At 64.5% G+C, this 14,930-nt stretch overlaps 3 protein-coding genes across 3 annotated transcripts; 1 reads left to right on the top strand and 2 right to left on the bottom strand.

Annotated features, from left to right (window-relative positions):
- Positions 1-321: 321 nt before the first annotated feature.
- Positions 322-5,334, bottom strand: BORCS8 (BLOC-1 related complex subunit 8). The gene is made up of 5 exons (XM_088535694.1): positions 5,281-5,334; positions 4,772-4,884; positions 1,620-1,684; positions 1,264-1,371; positions 322-390 (listed from the first exon to the last, which is right to left on the bottom strand). Exons 1-5 carry the CDS (start codon positions 5,315-5,317, stop codon positions 348-350), a joined length of 366 nt encoding a protein of 121 aa, XP_088391820.1. The 5' UTR covers positions 5,318-5,334; the 3' UTR covers positions 322-347.
- On the top strand, positions 5,316-9,318 carry RFXANK (regulatory factor X associated ankyrin containing protein). The gene is made up of 8 exons (XM_088535753.1): positions 5,316-5,533; positions 6,356-6,504; positions 6,967-7,032; positions 7,264-7,364; positions 7,988-8,113; positions 8,598-8,664; positions 8,807-8,887; positions 9,248-9,318. The coding sequence occupies exons 1-8, from the start codon at positions 5,316-5,318 to the stop codon at positions 9,304-9,306; spliced, it is 867 nt and encodes a 288-aa protein (XP_088391879.1). The 3' UTR covers positions 9,307-9,318.
- A 775-nt stretch (positions 9,319-10,093) lies between these two features.
- NR2C2AP (nuclear receptor 2C2 associated protein) lies at positions 10,094-11,276 on the bottom strand. The gene is made up of 5 exons (XM_088535699.1): positions 11,213-11,276; positions 10,995-11,085; positions 10,781-10,886; positions 10,352-10,419; positions 10,094-10,216 (listed from the first exon to the last, which is right to left on the bottom strand). The coding sequence occupies exons 1-5, from the start codon at positions 11,251-11,253 to the stop codon at positions 10,100-10,102; spliced, it is 423 nt and encodes a 140-aa protein (XP_088391825.1). The 5' UTR covers positions 11,254-11,276; the 3' UTR covers positions 10,094-10,099.
- Positions 11,277-14,930: the final 3,654 nt, after the last annotated feature.

Below are 14,930 nucleotides of genomic sequence, written 5' to 3'. Positions count from 1 at the left end.
AAAATGTTTCTGTAACCAAGAGGTAGACAGAAGAGTGACTCATACCAGTCTGTCATGAGGAGGAAAAAAAAAAAAAAAAAAAAAAAAAGAACAGGATAGGACAAATGCAGAACAATCTCCTCTCCCTTCTGCAAGGTGCTCTAACGAGGGACCCAATTTTTCCCTAAAACATCCCCCAGGCAGTTCTCACCCCGCAGCAGGATCTGCCTGCCCAGGTACAAGCCCTTGGCATTCCACAGGGAGAGGCAGAGGCACCCGGGCAGCTTCCCAGACTGAGCAGGTTCCTCCCTCCCGCAGGCGGCTGGAGAACGCGGAGCCAAGGCAGAGGGGTCCAGTCTTGTCCAAAATCAGGAAGTGGCTGGAGGATTCTTGGCTTGTTGGGCAACAGAGCTGTAAAGAGAGAGAGACGGTCACGTCCAGCAGGCAGGAGGGACCCTGGTACCCGTGGGAGCGTCAGGAACTGAGGGCTCCCTCAGACTCAGCCTCCCTGTTTGCAGCATGGGAGCTGTTTGAGGTGCAGGAGCCACAGGCACGTGGGCTGGGAAGCGGCGTGTGCCAGCGTGGGGTGTCGAGCCACCAGCAGAGCCACCAGCAGAGCCACCAGCAGAGCCACCAGCAGAGCCACCAGGCTGCGGCGAGCACGATCCTGCCACAGGCACAGCCGGGAAAACAGGGAGCTTGTGCCACGGCTCCCTGCGGAACGGCTCCGTCTGGAGTTGGAGGCGCCCTGTTTGCAGCGGTGCTTTATCCGAGAGGGACATTCAGGCATTTGGGAGTTCTCACTCCCACACAGTCAGACTCCAACACCAAGAAAGCTCTCGGGAGAGACAAACACACAGACTCAGCCCATCTGCTAGCAAGTGTTTTAGTAGCTGTAGCTCAATTGCTAACACATGAAAGTGCATCATCCCTGCGACATCTGTCAGCACCGCGTCTCTCCAGAGCTTTCCAGGACTCTCCCCAGAGCCACCACAACAGAACAGCACCAAGTGCAGCCCCTCTCCTACCCCAGCTGCCCTTGACAAGGCAGACATCTAGTGTATTACACACACAACCAAACATGCCTTTATAAATAGAAAATAAATTATTTTGTAGTTATCCTTTTGCAAACATGATTATTCGCTTCCCAAGGTAAGCACAAGCAGGGAGTCACTGGCAAGCAAGCAGCACACGATGTAAATGAGCATGGAACTGCATTGCCGAGACGGCTGCTGGGCTGGGTTACGGCAGAGGGTCACAACGGGACGGGGCGGCCCCCGCTACCTGCGGCCCTGCGCGGAGTTGAGCTGCTCCTTCATGGCGATGGCGTGCTTGAGCAGGCTGTCGATGCTCTTGAAATACACGCTGCTGTCAGTCATGTTCTTTATGGCACTGAAACAGAGAGGAAGGGAGAAGGGCTGGTTAGTGCTGCCACGGGCGTCACTTTGCGTGCGCCCACCCCAAAACGAGGGTGCTCTTAGGAGGCCTCTTGACAGTGTTTTGCACCCTCAGCCAGCAGGTTGCTCTATTGCAGGAGGTGGGCAGGTTTCCCACCCCGTTTTCCCAATCCCAGGGGAAGCGGCCAGGCTGCTGGGAGAAGCTCCTCGCAGGGAGGCGTTATCCGGGGAGCCTTGCGGTACCTGCACGCGTACTCCACCGTGTAGATGGCTCCTTGGCTCTGCTCCTCCCAGTTCTGCATGTCGGACTGAAAGCAGAGCAGAGAGGGAGTGAGACCGCGGCGCACGCGCTGCCCCCGGGACACCCTGCCCAAACAAGGGATGCGGCTGCTTTTCCCTGGGAATCGCACTGGGACACAACTGCGGGATGCCCCATCCTCTGGGGCAGCGCTTAATAACAGGACCACGCTGGGGGCCTCCCCCTCCAGGGATCGAGGGAACCTCACACGAGCTCCAGCAGGACGACCCGCGGCTGCTTCAGACACATGGATAACTGTGCACGGCAGCTCCACGGAAAGGGAAGGCACCCACACAAAACGATGGAAAGGCAGCTCAGCGGGTAGCTCGACAGGTAACTTCTGAGAGAGTCCCCGAGCGCTCCAGGCTCTCTTCAAAAAGCGTTCTCATGGGGGCCAGTTCTCAGGCCTATTCTGCTGACTCCAGTTACAGGTCAGGAGAAATCCAAGGGCCTCTTGTTGTGCCTGAAGGAGGTCAGAAAGAGCTTGGACTGCCTCCAAAATCCCTCCCACCCTGCACTGGGATACGCCACCACGCAGCTCCCAGTGACAAGGGAACAAGTCTCTGCATGCAGCGCCCCGGGCAGCGCTGCGCAGCAGAGGGGCCAGGGCTCCCAGCCCCAAAATCCACCCCCAAACCCAGCCCCATCCTGCAGGGCCCCACGGTTGCCACGAGCCCGCTCTGCTGGCCGAGGTGGCTGCGGAGGAGCAGCTTCTCCCCTGTCTCCCCACGGCTTTGGGGACTCGGCGTCACGCTGCTCCGTCGCGTGCGGCACAGCGCGGCGCTCCTCTGCCTCCCCGGGGGAGGAAGGTCTGAGCCCCCAAGGGAGGGGATCCCGGCCGGGCAGCTCCATCCCGCTCCTCCCGCGGCACGGCAGGACCGTCGGCTCGCAGCTGGACCGAGTTCTGCAGAGAAGTGCTGGAAACGACCAGGCCACGCTGGTACAACAGCAGCTTCCGCTGGCCCTGGAGCTCCTCAACACCAAAGTTTAACCGTTATCCTGTATCAGAGCCAGGGATGCTCATTCCCAGCACTTCCAGGGATCTTCACGCCCTTAATTAGGAAAAAGAGTCTTTCCCTGGAGCACCTGGCCTCTTCTCCTGATGTCCTTTCTTCAGATTCAAACATCAAACCATGTCGTTTGTTTTAAGGCATGGAGGTGACCTTCTCACACAACCTTTTTCCGCCCCTTCCCTCCCAGTTTTTCCTGTGTTTAAGCCCTTGGGTTGTGTCAAAGGCTGCGTGTCTGGCTGGCAGACTCCTGCAGAGCTGGAGCTGCTGCGCAGACCAAGGCACGCTGGAAACCCGTAATAAACCTTGTCTCCTTCCATACATCACATCCTGGGACTAAACTACACGAGAACGGATCTACGCAGAACGTTCCTGTTAATTCTTTGGAATGGAAAAGAAGAAAACACACCTGCCTAGTGCCTCTGTGCTGATCCAGATGAAACCTGGCAGCGCATTGCAGAGCGCAGCCCTGCTGCCACCCTCCCGTCCAGCGCCCTGTCACTAACCCACGGCAGAGCAGCCCCGTTAACGGGCCGCGCCGCGGTGACCACGGCCTCACCGGGGCCCGGGGCCATCCCCCTCCATGGGGCTTTGGCCCGACAGGCCCGGGCTGCTCCCGGGGACAGCGGTGCACGAGACCGGGAGCAGGACGAGGAGCAGAGGGGCTTGTGGTGGGTTATCCACGGGGCATCCACCCAGCTGAGTCCAGCCCGAGCGTTACGAGCGGGGCCTGGCAGGAGAACGCGCTCCCAAACACGATCCCGAGGCCTCGGGAGAACCGGAGCTGAAGGACAGTCACGACAGCAGCCTCGGGCCTCCTGTTTCAGCAGCGGCAACGACCTCTCGTTTTCCCCCAGCTCTTCCACATCACAGCACCAAGGCAGGAACCAGAGACCTGTTTGCGAAGCTGGAGGTGCCCATGGTCTGGGCAAAAAGAAATGGACTCAAACAGCAGCACAGAAACACAGGGCAAGCATCAGGAAACGCTTCCTAACACCGGGAGAGGGAGGAGGCAGCGGAGCAGCACGGGGCAGGGCCCCGCGGCTGTGTCACCGTGGAACACGCTGTCCCCAGGGAGCAGCGGGACCTTCTTCTGGCCTTTGAGGGCAATTGCTGCCCAGCGGGGACTGGCTTGGAGGGGAAGGCATCAGAACCCAAAGGCATCTGCAGCTGTGAGGCTGCCCTGGGCGGCCGCAGGAAGCCGTGACCTGCTTCTCGCAGGAAGAAAGCGAAGGGCAGCAGCAATTTGGGCTGAAAAGGGGTTCAAGAGCCAGGACATGAACTCGGCTGCCTCGGAGAGGCTCCCAGAAGGGGAGGCTACGACAGCTCCTGCCGGGCTCCATCCGCACCCCAGCCCCGCCGCGAACCGCTCCGTGCTGCAAACCGAGCTCTCCCCTCTGCACGACTTGTCACACAATTTCCTCAATTTCCTTCTGTTCTGGGCATATTCCCTAAATTGGGGCAGTTCTGATTAAACCAAAGCAAGCAACAGCTCAGGAATGCTATTACAAACCTGCTGCATCCCAGAGAGACGGCAGCCGCTCCCGCTATCCCTACACCCACACCTCTACACCCACCCCGCAGGCAGACACATATGAAAAAGTGTTAATAAAAAATGGAATAATAAAGTGTCACACTCCAGGTTAATTTGGAAGCGCGGGCGGTAAAGCCAAGGTGACAAACGGGGCCTGACAGCACGTTAGCATGGGCACGGAGCAGCATCTCTCCAGGAAACGCCGCTCCTAATGGATTGTGACAGGCAGGGAAGGGAGGAGGAGGAGGCGGCCGCGTTACGGCCTCCGCGGGAGCCGGGATCCATCATCCCGCCGCGCTTCCAGCGGGCTCCTTCGCCCTCCCTGCCTTGTTTTATGGATGAAATGAGACCCCGCGGCGCAGGGCACGCGAATCAGACCGATCCCCTCCCTTGTGCTTCCCACGTTCCAGACACGCCGCTCGTTGCTCTGTGCTCCAGCTCGGTGGCAGGACCCAGCGCTCCCGTTTTGCGGGTGAATTTGATGAGCCGCCCCGTCCCCGCGGGGCTGCCCGCGGCGGTCCCCGTCCCCCCGCGCCCCTCGCCCGGGACCCACCTTGTGCTGCGCCAGCTCCGGCAGGGACCTCCGCACGTGCTCCTGCAGCCGGAACAGCGCCACGGAGGGCTCGTTGGCCAGCACGAACAGGCTCTCCGTGAACTTGTCCGTGACTGCAACGGCAACGGCGCGGGGCTGCAGCGCCGGTAAACCGGGGCGCGCGGACGGGAGCCCCCGGGGCGGGACGGGGCCAGGCCCCGGGGTTGGGGGGAACCTCAACCCGCCGGCACCGAAGCGGAACCGCGGTCGGCCCCGCGGAGAGGCCCAAGCGCCATTGCGGCCCTGTCGGGACCGGCTATGTCGCGACTTGACCCTTTCCACCCACCGCATCAACAGCCCACGGCGCCCTATCGCCACCGGTCCCGGGGCCCCGGCGCGGTGCCGACCCCCGTCAATAGCACACAGCGCCCTATCGCGACCGGTCCCGGGGCCCCGGCGCGGTGCCGACCCCCGTCAATAGCACACGGCGCCCCATCGCCGCCGGTCGCGGTCCCCCCGGCCCCTCTCACCTTTCTTCACCTTCAGCTGCATCTCGGGCTCCTCCATGGCGCCGCCGCCGCCGCCGCCGGCCTCCCGCCCCGCCAGCACTTCCGCCGCCTTCGGTGCCCTCTTTAAACCGCCCCGGACGGAAACCGCCCGCCCCGCCCCTCGCCGCCCGGCCCCGCGTGCGGTGCGCCCTCCAAAGCGCTCCGGCCGGAAACAACCGGGTCCCGGCGGCGCCAGCCCGGGCCGGGCCGGGGAAGAGCCGGGGGGCGGCCCGCGGTGCCGCCGGTGCCGCCGGTTCCGCCCGTCCCGCGTCGCCGCTGTCCGCGCAGCAGCCGCCCCATGGACGGCGCCGCCCGGGGGCAGGAGGCGGGGGGCGGCCCGGCGGGGCGGGAGGGCTGCGGGGCGCCACCGAGCGCCGCCGCCGCCGCCGCGGAGCCGCCGCGGAGCCCCGCGGCGCCGGCGCTGGACAGTGAGTGCGGCCGGGGCCGCCGGGGTGTCCCTGGGCTTTTCCTTTGACGGGGGGGAAAAACACGGGCGAACGCGGGCCTGTCCCCCGCGGAAGGACAGCACGGGCGGTCGTGCCGCTAACGGGGTCTGTGCCAGTAACGGGGGTCTGCGCTAATAACAGGGGTCTGTGCTGCTAACGGGGGGTCTGTGCCGCTAACGGGGGGTCTGTGCCGCTAACGGGGCTCTGTGCTGCTAACGGGGGGGTCTGTGCCGCTAACGGGGGGTCTGTGCCGCTAACGGGGGTCTGTGCCGTTAACGGGGGAGTCTGTGCTGCTAACGGGGGGTCTGTGCCGCTAACGGGGGGTCTGTGCCGCTAACGGGGCTCTGTGCTGCTAACGGGGGGGTCTGTGCCGCTAACGGGGTCTGTGCCAGTAACGGGGGTCTGCGCTAATAACAGGGGTCTGTGCTGCTAACGGGGGGTCTGTGCCACTAACGGGGGGTCTGTGCCACTAACGGGGGGGTCTGTGCCGCTAACGGGGCTCTGTGCCGCCCCACGGGCCGCGTCCCCCGCACGCAGCCCTGCTGCATCCCCCCTGCTCCAGCCGGGCTCTCCCGCTCCTTGCTTTCCCGGGAACGCCTCCGTTTTCCCAGCTTTCCGCCGCGCGCGGGAAGCACGAGCGGCCCCGCGAGCCGCCCCGAGCGCCGCTGTCCCCGCGCAGGCCTCCCGCTGTGGCACGCGAGCGCGCTGACCAACCGGCAGCGCGGCAACGAGGTGTCGGCGCTGCCCGCCACGCTGGACAGTGAGTGTCGCGCGGGGCGCGGGGCCGCGGGGCGCGGAGGCTGCGGAGCCCCGGGGCGCGGAGGCTGCCGAACCGCGGAGGCTGCCGAACCGCGGGGCGCAGAGGCCTCGGAGCCTGCGGAGCCGCGGGGCGCGGAGGCCTCTGCGGAGCCGCGGAGGCTGCGGACGCCATGGGGTGCGAAGGCTGCGGGGCACAGAGGCCACCGAGCCGGGGGGCGCGGAGGCTGTGGAGCCCCGGGGTGTGGAGGCTGCGGAGCCGCGGAGGCTGCGGAGGCCACGGGGCGCGGAGGCTGCGGGGGCGCGGAGGCTGCGGAGCCGCAGAGCGCGGAGGTTGCGGAGCCCGGAGGCTGCGGAGCCGCGGGGCGCGGAGGCCTCTGCGGAGCCGCGGAGGCTGCGGAGGCCACGGGGCGCGGAGGCTGCGGGGGCGCGCGGCGCTCACGGCCGGGTCCCCTCCGTCCCGCAGCGCTGTCCGTGCACCAGCTGGCCGCGCAGGGGGATCTCCGCCAGCTCAAGGAGCATCTGCGCAAAGGTACGTGGCTCGTCCGGGCTGCGCGCCGGCCTTGGCTGCAGCCAGAGGGGAGGTGGGAGAGGAGCAGCGGGTTGTGTTTCCTACCCCGATCACGTAGAGTCCTGCCGGGCCCTACGCAGCCTTTGATAGACTTTCGGGCTAATTTTAGAGCCTTTGCTGGGTTTCCTGGAAATGGGGAGCGGAGGGGGCTTTGTTCTTCCCATGCAAGGTGCTTCGCTTCTGTTTGTGCAGGCGAGAACTTGGTAAATAAACCTGATGAGAGAGGCTTCACCCCGCTGATCTGGGCTGCTGCCTTCGGAGAGATCGAGACGGTCCGTCACCTGCTAGAATGGGTAAGGGCACGTGCGAGCGCAGCGTCGCAGTTAATGAGCTCGCTGCTGCATCGTTCTCCAGTGCTGGGCTTGCAGATGGGGAATGTGCCAGGGCTGGGCAGGAACCAGATCCCCCGCCGCATCCTGGATCCAGTTGCTTCCCAAAGGTCAATCCAGCTCAATGTATCTGCAGATCAGCGAGAGCTCACGCCACATAAGAGCTGGTCAAACACTGGCTTCACTGCTGCTTGAGCAGCAAGACTGCTATTCATCACGACAGAGACGAGGGGAAGCCAAAATAAGTGGGGGGATTCGATGATGAGGGATACCACAAAGTCCAGGAGAGGCCCACGGCTAGCAAGGCTCAGAGCACTGGGTGGGTTTTCCAGGTAAATCAGCAACGAGGAGACCCAGGCCACTATACGAGCCTCAACTAGACCAGATAATAATTAACACTGTTACTAATGAGGGGGAAAAGGGCTCAGTAACGGGAACCATCAGCCTTAATTCACTAGCTCTGGAGAAAGGCTCTTAATCTTCCCCGGCGATGTTTGATCATTAAAATGGACCCGGTAAGGTGCCAGCAAGACGGGTGTTGTGCTGAGAGCCCCAGTTCTCAGCAGACTCCTTGGCGCTGTCCGCAGGGCGCCGACCCCCACGCGCTGGCGAAGGAGCGGGAGAGCGCCCTGTCCCTGGCCAGCATGGGCGGCTACACGGACATCGTCACCATGCTGCTCGAGAGGGACGTGGACATCAACATCTACGACTGGGTGAGTCCCAGGGGCACCCAACCCTGGCAGGGGCACCCAGCCCGGCACGGGCTCCGCAGAGCTCACCGTAAAAACCAGCAGTGAGGACCCATTGCTGTGCATTAATCTGGATAATCATTTTAAATGGTTTCCTTAGTTGCTCATGCTGGGGATTTTACCAGCCACAAGGAACTGTGCTCATAAACTCCGGGTGTCCTAACATAATACAAAGTTATTGTATCGCTACAGAAAATCAGGGAATAAAACGTGCGCAGAGCTGCTCTGCAAGAAGACACCCAGCCTGGAGCTGGGAGAGGGGAAAAGGGGATCCAGCAGCTCCGGGACCTGCTGCTCTGGGGGAAACAGGGCCAGCGCGGGGCTCGGTGCCGAGCAGCACCGTGTTGTGCGGGGCGGGATAGTGGAGGGGTTGAACTCCATGGAAATGCGGCTCCCGTGTGCTGGCACGTGGCGCCGAGCACTGACGGTGCCGTCCCCATCCCCGCAGAACGGCGGCACCCCTCTGCTCTACGCCGTGCGAGGCAACCACGTGAAGTGCGTCGAGGCCCTGCTAGGTAACGGGGAAGATCCGCGCTGTCCTGGGCCTCAAACTGCAGCTGGTTGGAACGGCTGCGGGCAGAGGGAGCGCGGCATTCCTGCGGGGAGCCCCCGGGGATGTCCCGGTGGGAATGCTGCATCCCTGCTGCCTGCCTGCAGCCCGCGGTGCTGACCTGACAACTGAGGCGGATTCTGGCTACACTCCCATGGATCTGGCTGTGGCCCTGGGACACAAGAAAGGCAAGTGTCCGCTGCGTGTTTGGCAAAGAGCCTGGTTTTCCCTCCCTGGAAAAAGCTCCAGGCAACTCCCAGCGCTGCCTGTGGCTTCCCTTGACCTTCGACTGCAGCTCCCTGCTCTGCTGCATAGAACCTGAGCCAGAGAAATCAGTGTGGGTCCTGTTCCCCCTCCTAAACGAGGGCTGCTCTGCAGAAGAGGCCTGGGCAGGGACAGGCCCCGGGAGAGAGCAATTTCCCTACCTCCCACTGGAAAACGGGAGCCAAATGGTGACCAACCTGAGGATGTCAGAGCCGCAGCGATGCTGGCTTCTTTAAGGCTTGGTTTCCCTGTTTCATTTCCCTCCCTTGTCTTCCTTCCCTTAGTCCAGCAGGTTATTGAGAATCACATCCTGAGGCTCTTTCGGAGCAGGGAGCTGGTGTGACCCGGCTCGCGCTGCACGGCGCTGCCCTCGGCCGACCCCTGGGCTCTTCTCTGCGGCCACCGCGGCGCCCGAGCCGGCAGCAGAGCGGCGCTTCCAGCACGAAGCGGAGGAGGAAGCAGGATCCGCCTGCTCCGGGAGGACTGCGGAGAGCGGCGCGGGCGCAGCGCCTCGCACCCGGTGCCGCCGCTTCCTCGGGGCGGCTGCGTGGCTGCTGTGCCCGGCGCAGTTGCTTTGTGCGCGCGGGTATTCACGTATTGCCTTTTTGGAAGTAAACTCTGTAACGCAGCCACGCGGGGTCCTGTCTGTTGCTTTGGTGGCCTCCTACCCGCCGGTGGCAGCGGCCGGTCCCCAATCCCAGCGCCCGCGGGAAGCACCGTCCTGCCAGGCAGGAACGAAGCGCGGCCAGGGCACGCAGCAGCCCAGGATGAGCCCAGCCGCTGCTCCGGGACTCGGGGTTATCAGAGCAGGCGAGACCAGCCAGACCCCGCAGCCACCACCGCTTCTCTTCTTTCTGGCTCCAGCCACACAGCTGCACTGGGAAGCAGCAGCCCCAAGCCCAGAGCTGGGCTGGAGGGCGCCCGTCCCACGGTGCCACTTGCCCAAGGAGCAGGCAGGAGGACACGGGGGGCACGACTTGTTTATTCAGTTGTACAGGCCCACAGCAGAGGCCACAGGCTGGTTTGTGAGTCCAGACACGCAAGTTTTTGCGCTGACATCTGTTTGTGGCGGCCACGTGGCCGCACTGTGGAGTGGCCAGCACGTCCCTCACTGTCCCACGTGCCCCGGGGCCACCCTAGAGCCTCTCCCCCAGCACGCGGAGGTGGTAAATCACGATCCTCCCGAAGAAGTCGGTGCCGTTCTCAAAGGTGATCCTCAGCTTGTCCAGCACCGTCTCCTGCACTGGGAAGCTGTACGGAGCATGTCAAGGAGGGAACGGGCCAAGCCTGGGGCCGACGGGCACCCGCAAGAGACCTCGAGCTGCGGCTGCGACACCAGAGCAGGCAGCTCTGGACCCCTGCACCAAGCGGTTGGTCCCAAAGGATATCTGCAGAGCGTTGCTGTCCTCGGGGTACAATTCGGATATTTTCGCCAGTTCTTCGCCCGTTCGGCAGCCTGCGGAGGGCAGAGGCAGCCGCAGGGTGCAGTAATGACAACAGCACCCGCACCCTGCTCCCTTCGCGGGGCTTTCGGGTGCGAGGGGGGAGCAAGGGGACCCGCCTGAACACGGGCATTGGCCGGGCCCCAGCCAGGGTGCAGCCCCTGTGCCGAGCCCAGCTCCCGCATCCTGGATTTGGGGCTGCGGAAACCTGCAGGCAGCCTAGGGGGTTGGATCCCCCCTGGACAAGGATTAGCTGCAAATGAGGGGTCCTGGAGGACCCTCTCGCTATTCACCCATCTCTGCTCCAGCCTCAGCCCTTCCCAAAAGCTCTGGGTTCTGCCATAAGGTGCTGCAGGCCCCTGGGCTGCTCCTCACCTTCCAGTGTGCAGAGGCGGCTGGAGAATCCCCCCTGGAACTGCACGTGGAGCCGCGAGACCTTGACGGTGCGGGGGAAATCCAGGGTGACCCACTGCACCGGGCCCTGCAGGCGGGAGCGGCACCGCGGCTCAGCCACCGGCACCGGCCACAGCGCCCGCGCGGCGCCAGCCTTGCCACCCGCACGGTCCCCCCGGCCTCTCCGTCCCCCAACCTGGTCCGAGTTCCAGCACGTCTCCTCGTTGGCGTCGAACATGTGCGTCTTGCCAAACTGCTTCACGTCCCGGTTGAGCACGGAGCTCACCCTGCAGGGGCGACGTCAGCACGGTGGCACAGGGACACGAGGGCACGGGGACGGCAATGATGGAGGCTGGGGACAGCGCGCGGCACCCAGGAGGGACCCCCGGGGGTGGCACCGTCCCCTGGACTCACCGTGTCGCGGTGTCCGCGCAGACCAAGGGCTCCTCGGGCATTGCTGCCTGCAGGGACACGCGGCTCAGGGACGAGGCTGCGGGCGCGGCGGGGGCGCCTGGGCAAGGCTGGGGACACCCGGGGACACCGGGGCGGGGTTGGGGACACCCGGGCTGGGGGCACGTGGGCGGGGTTCGGCGCACCCCGGGGGTCGCCGTCGCCATCGCGGTCCCCGACTCGCGCCCATCGCCGCGGCCTCGAGCCGCCGCCGCGCACTCACCACCCGGCGCCGCGCAGGAAACGGCGGAACTGCTTCCTCGGGGCCCAGGCGTCCGGGAACGCCCCTTCCCCCCCGCACAGAACTCCGCCCTCCCCCGCCTCCTCCCCCCCCCCGCTCCAGGGGCCCAGGCGTTCGGGAGGGCCCCGTTCCGCGGGGGAGGCGCCGCTCCGAGCTCCGCAGCGCGGGGACCGCGCGGGGCGGGGGCGCGGAGACCCGGTGTCCCCCCCCCCGTCCCCGCCGCGTCCCGGGATCCTCCCGCAGCGACGCTCCAGGTGGCGCTACCGGAGCGCGGGGAAGCGCGTCCCTGCGCTCCCTGCAGCATCCCGGAGCATCCCTGCACATCTGGGCATCCCTGCACATCTGGGCATCCCTGCAGCGGCGCAAGGCCCTGGCACAAAGCACCAGAAGGCCGAGGAATCTCCACTTCCCAGCGCTGCCGTCGCTGGTGCTGCTGCTTCCCAGCACAGCCACCGGGCCCGAGAGTCCCAGCGGAGCCGCACGGGGATCTGGAGCCGCGCGGGGAGGGACCTGCAGCCCCGCGTGGTGACGGCTGCTCGAGCCAACCCTCCTGCCCCCAGCAGCGCCCACAGAGCTCGCGGGGCGCTCGCCCGTGCGCATGAGTCACGGCGGCCGTGCAAAAGCAAAAATAAACCCTGGTGAGCGCCGCAAAGCCCTCGCTCTGCATCGCAGCACAGCTCCTCGCAGCAGTGGCCTGCAGGGATTGCGCCTGCACGAGCTTTGGCGCGCAAGGCTCAGGATCTGACTGTACACGGGGACGCGCACCTGCACGGGCAGACCCGCAGGGATACAGGGCTGCACATGCATGCACATGCTGCACACACACAGTGACACGCATGTGCACACACACCGTGACGCACAGCCGCACGCGGTACACACTCAGTGACACACATGTGCACGCACACTGTGATGCACGGCCGCATGCGATGTGTGTGCAATGACACCTGCACAAAATGACACTCTGCCCTCCACCCCCTTGGCCTTGCCACCTAGAGAGCCACATGGCTAGTGAGCAAGGGGACAATTAGCCCCAGCCCATGAGGGGACAGAGCAGCAGCCTCAACCACCTGGCTAAAACACCCACCCTGCCGGGCCCCAGAGCGCGTCGTCGCTGCCGTCATGATCTTCCTCCACCTTTCTCCCCCTCACTGTGTTTTGCCTGGGAAATTGGGTCAAAAGCAGGAGCCACTGCAGGGCTGATGGGGCCGGGACTAATGGAGCAGCTCCGGCCATAGCCCTGGTGCTGGCAGAGGTGCAGTGGTCACAGCCGAGAGTCGGGGACCTGGGGCACACGGAGCCACCCCTAGGGCACTGGTCCCTGGCCGTCTCCATGGGGATGCTCATGGATGGCAGCGAGGTGGAATGTCCGCGAGATGCCATGGGAATGGGGCACGGCAGGGACGTCCGGTGTCACCATTCCCGGTGACCTCTGTGCAGGAGGGAGCGCAGAGGACGGAGCTGGTGGAGGGCGCGGGAGCCGGCCTGGGCTGCGGGAAGCGGAGGGGGAAGGGAGGGAGGCAGTTGCCATGGAAACAGAAAATAAAATCAATTCCTGCTGCCGCTGGCTTGGAGGGAGGCTGAGCCGGGGGGCACCATGGCCCTGGCACCACAAGGGCCCGGCCGGGGCTGGGGGTGCTCCCACCCGCTGGCTGCCCCCAGCCCTGTCCCCACGGATGTGCGGCAGGACGGGCGGACGGGCCCTGCAGACTGCCAGGGTGAAGGAGGGACAATAAAAGAGGGAGCTGTCCCAAGGGGGCATCGTGCTGCCATGCGGGGTGCAGCCTGCACGCGGGGATGCTGCTTCATCCTGCCGGTCTCCGTCTGTCCGTCTCCCCATGGGGAGCCCCAGCTGCGGCGGCCGCGGCCTCATTAGCCCGCCGGGCTCCGGCTGGATGCGGCAGTTCTCCTGGAAGCGGCTTCATTAGCCGCCAGGAGACCTGAGCGGAATAACAAGCGCTGCGGCGGGGCGCAGGACAGGGCCCCTCGCGCTGCCGGCACCCGCGGCCCCAGCGCTCCAGGTTGTCCCCCCATTCCAGCGTCCAGTTGCTTTGTCTCTCCTTGCTGCCCTTGGCTTGAGGCAAACCTAGCCAAGACCTACCAAACTCATGTCACACGTGGTCCCCAAACCCACAAATCCAGCTGTGAACCCCAGGGGCACAGCCAGGGCTGGAGGTAGCACCTGGCTGGCCGCATCCTGCATCCCAGTGCATCCCAGTCCCTGGCTGCATCCCAGTTCCCAGCAGCGGGAGCAGCTGCTGGCGTGGGACATGACTATTAAATGCTCATCCATAAGCAGCGCGGGCTGCTGCCGGTTGTGACATTTATCTGTACTCGAGAGGAGAGCACCGATAACTCAGTGGTGGCACCTCCACTCAGCAAGACAAGTGGCGGGAGCAGGAGCCGCGGGGCCACTGCTGTCACGGGGCCCACTGTGGCCATGGGACCTTGCCCCGTCCTCAGCCCTGAGTGATGCTGACCCTGTTCCCAGCTGGGACATGCCCGGAGCAGGTCCCCATGCCAGCAAGATGGGGACATCTACACTGCTCCATGCAGGATGGCAAGGGGTGCACGGGCCTGGGGCAGGACGCCTGGGCCCCTCTCCTCACTTGGCATGGGGTGCAGAGCCATTAACCCCTGCGGCTCCACCGGCACCTATGGGACAGGCCAGCTGCAGGAGCACAAAGAGGGAACAGAGGGGCTCTGTGCGGGGACAGCAGGGCCTGTGGCAGGGCCTCACAAAAGGCAGGAAGCGGCGCCCGCTCTGCAAAGTGCCCTACAATAGAATAGGAAATGAGAACTTTTCTCTCGGGTTTCCGTGGGCTCATCCTATAGGAGTGAAAAGGGGTGACATCTCCAGTGCTAGCACACTGTAGACAGGCTGCCATTCTCCGTGGATGCCATAGGGTTCAGGCCTGGATTGCCGGCATCCTGGCGCTGTGCGGTCCCGCGCCGTTACCACTCATGGCAGCACCACGTCCCAGATCCTTCGTGGGGGCTTCACAGGCTTTGACTCATCCTCAGCAACTTCTCCTGCTCCCAAGGGCTGCAGGATGCTGCTGGATGCCCCTTCCTGGCCGAAATCTCTGCCTGGATAAGGAACATCCTCAGAGCTGGCTGGTCACAGCCCTCGCAGAGAGTTGCATCCCTAGAGCAGCACAGGAAGCAGCAGCAGCCAGGTTGTCCTGCAGGATCCAGTTCCTGGCTTGGGATATCTCTTGGGCACCAATTTGGAGGGGATTAAGGGGAAAGCATTGGAAAATACCCCTTTTTCAGCCTTGCCACTAGAAGGAAGAGTTGCACCCAGGGGGGTGCCAGGGCGGGGGTGTGGATGGGATGCAGCAGGGATGCAGCGTGTGTGTTCTGGGGCGTAGTGCTGCTTTGGGGGTGCTGAACAACGATGGTCTCTCCTCTGGCCCCACCTCAGGCTGTTCCCGGAGCTCC

The sequence above is a fragment of the Tinamus guttatus genome, unplaced genomic scaffold (assembly GCF_059628265.1).
Source record: "Tinamus guttatus ecotype Peru unplaced genomic scaffold, ASM5962826v1 Tinamus_guttatus_pri_ptg000643l, whole genome shotgun sequence".
NCBI lineage: Eukaryota > Metazoa > Chordata > Aves > Tinamiformes > Tinamidae > Tinamus > Tinamus guttatus.
Note: the sequence above shows the minus strand (reverse complement) of the source record. Positions and strands in the feature narration are given on the sequence as shown.

Bases quoted from the DNA above. Each gene is read 5' to 3' on its own strand.
- RFXANK (XM_088535753.1), top strand. From the start codon at position 5,316: ATGGCGCCGCCGCCGCCGCCGCCGGCCTCCCGCCCCGCCAGCACTTCC. The intron at 7,365-7,987 runs GTAAGGGCACGT...CGCTGTCCGCAG, and splicing joins TCCGTCACCTGCTAGAATGG to GGCGCCGACCCCCACGCGCT. The intron at 8,888-9,247 runs GCAAGTGTCCGC...TCCTTCCCTTAG, and splicing joins GGCCCTGGGACACAAGAAAG to TCCAGCAGGTTATTGAGAAT.
- NR2C2AP (XM_088535699.1), bottom strand. From the start codon at position 11,253: ATGCCCGAGGAGCCCTTGGTCTGCGCGGACACCGCGACACG. The intron at 10,887-10,994 runs GTTGGGGGACGG...TCCCGCCTGCAG, and splicing joins CGTGCTGGAACTCGGACCAG to GGCCCGGTGCAGTGGGTCAC. The intron at 10,420-10,780 runs GTGAGGAGCAGC...TGCCCTCCGCAG, and splicing joins CCGCCTCTGCACACTGGAAG to GCTGCCGAACGGGCGAAGAA.
- BORCS8 (XM_088535694.1), bottom strand. From the start codon at position 5,317: ATGGAGGAGCCCGAGATGCAGCTGAAGGTGAAGAAAG. The intron at 4,885-5,280 runs GTGAGAGGGGCC...TTGCCGTTGCAG, and splicing joins GCAGCTGAAGGTGAAGAAAG to TCACGGACAAGTTCACGGAG. The intron at 391-1,263 runs GTAGCGGGGGCC...CTCTCTTTACAG, and splicing joins AACTCCGCGCAGGGCCGCAG to CTCTGTTGCCCAACAAGCCA.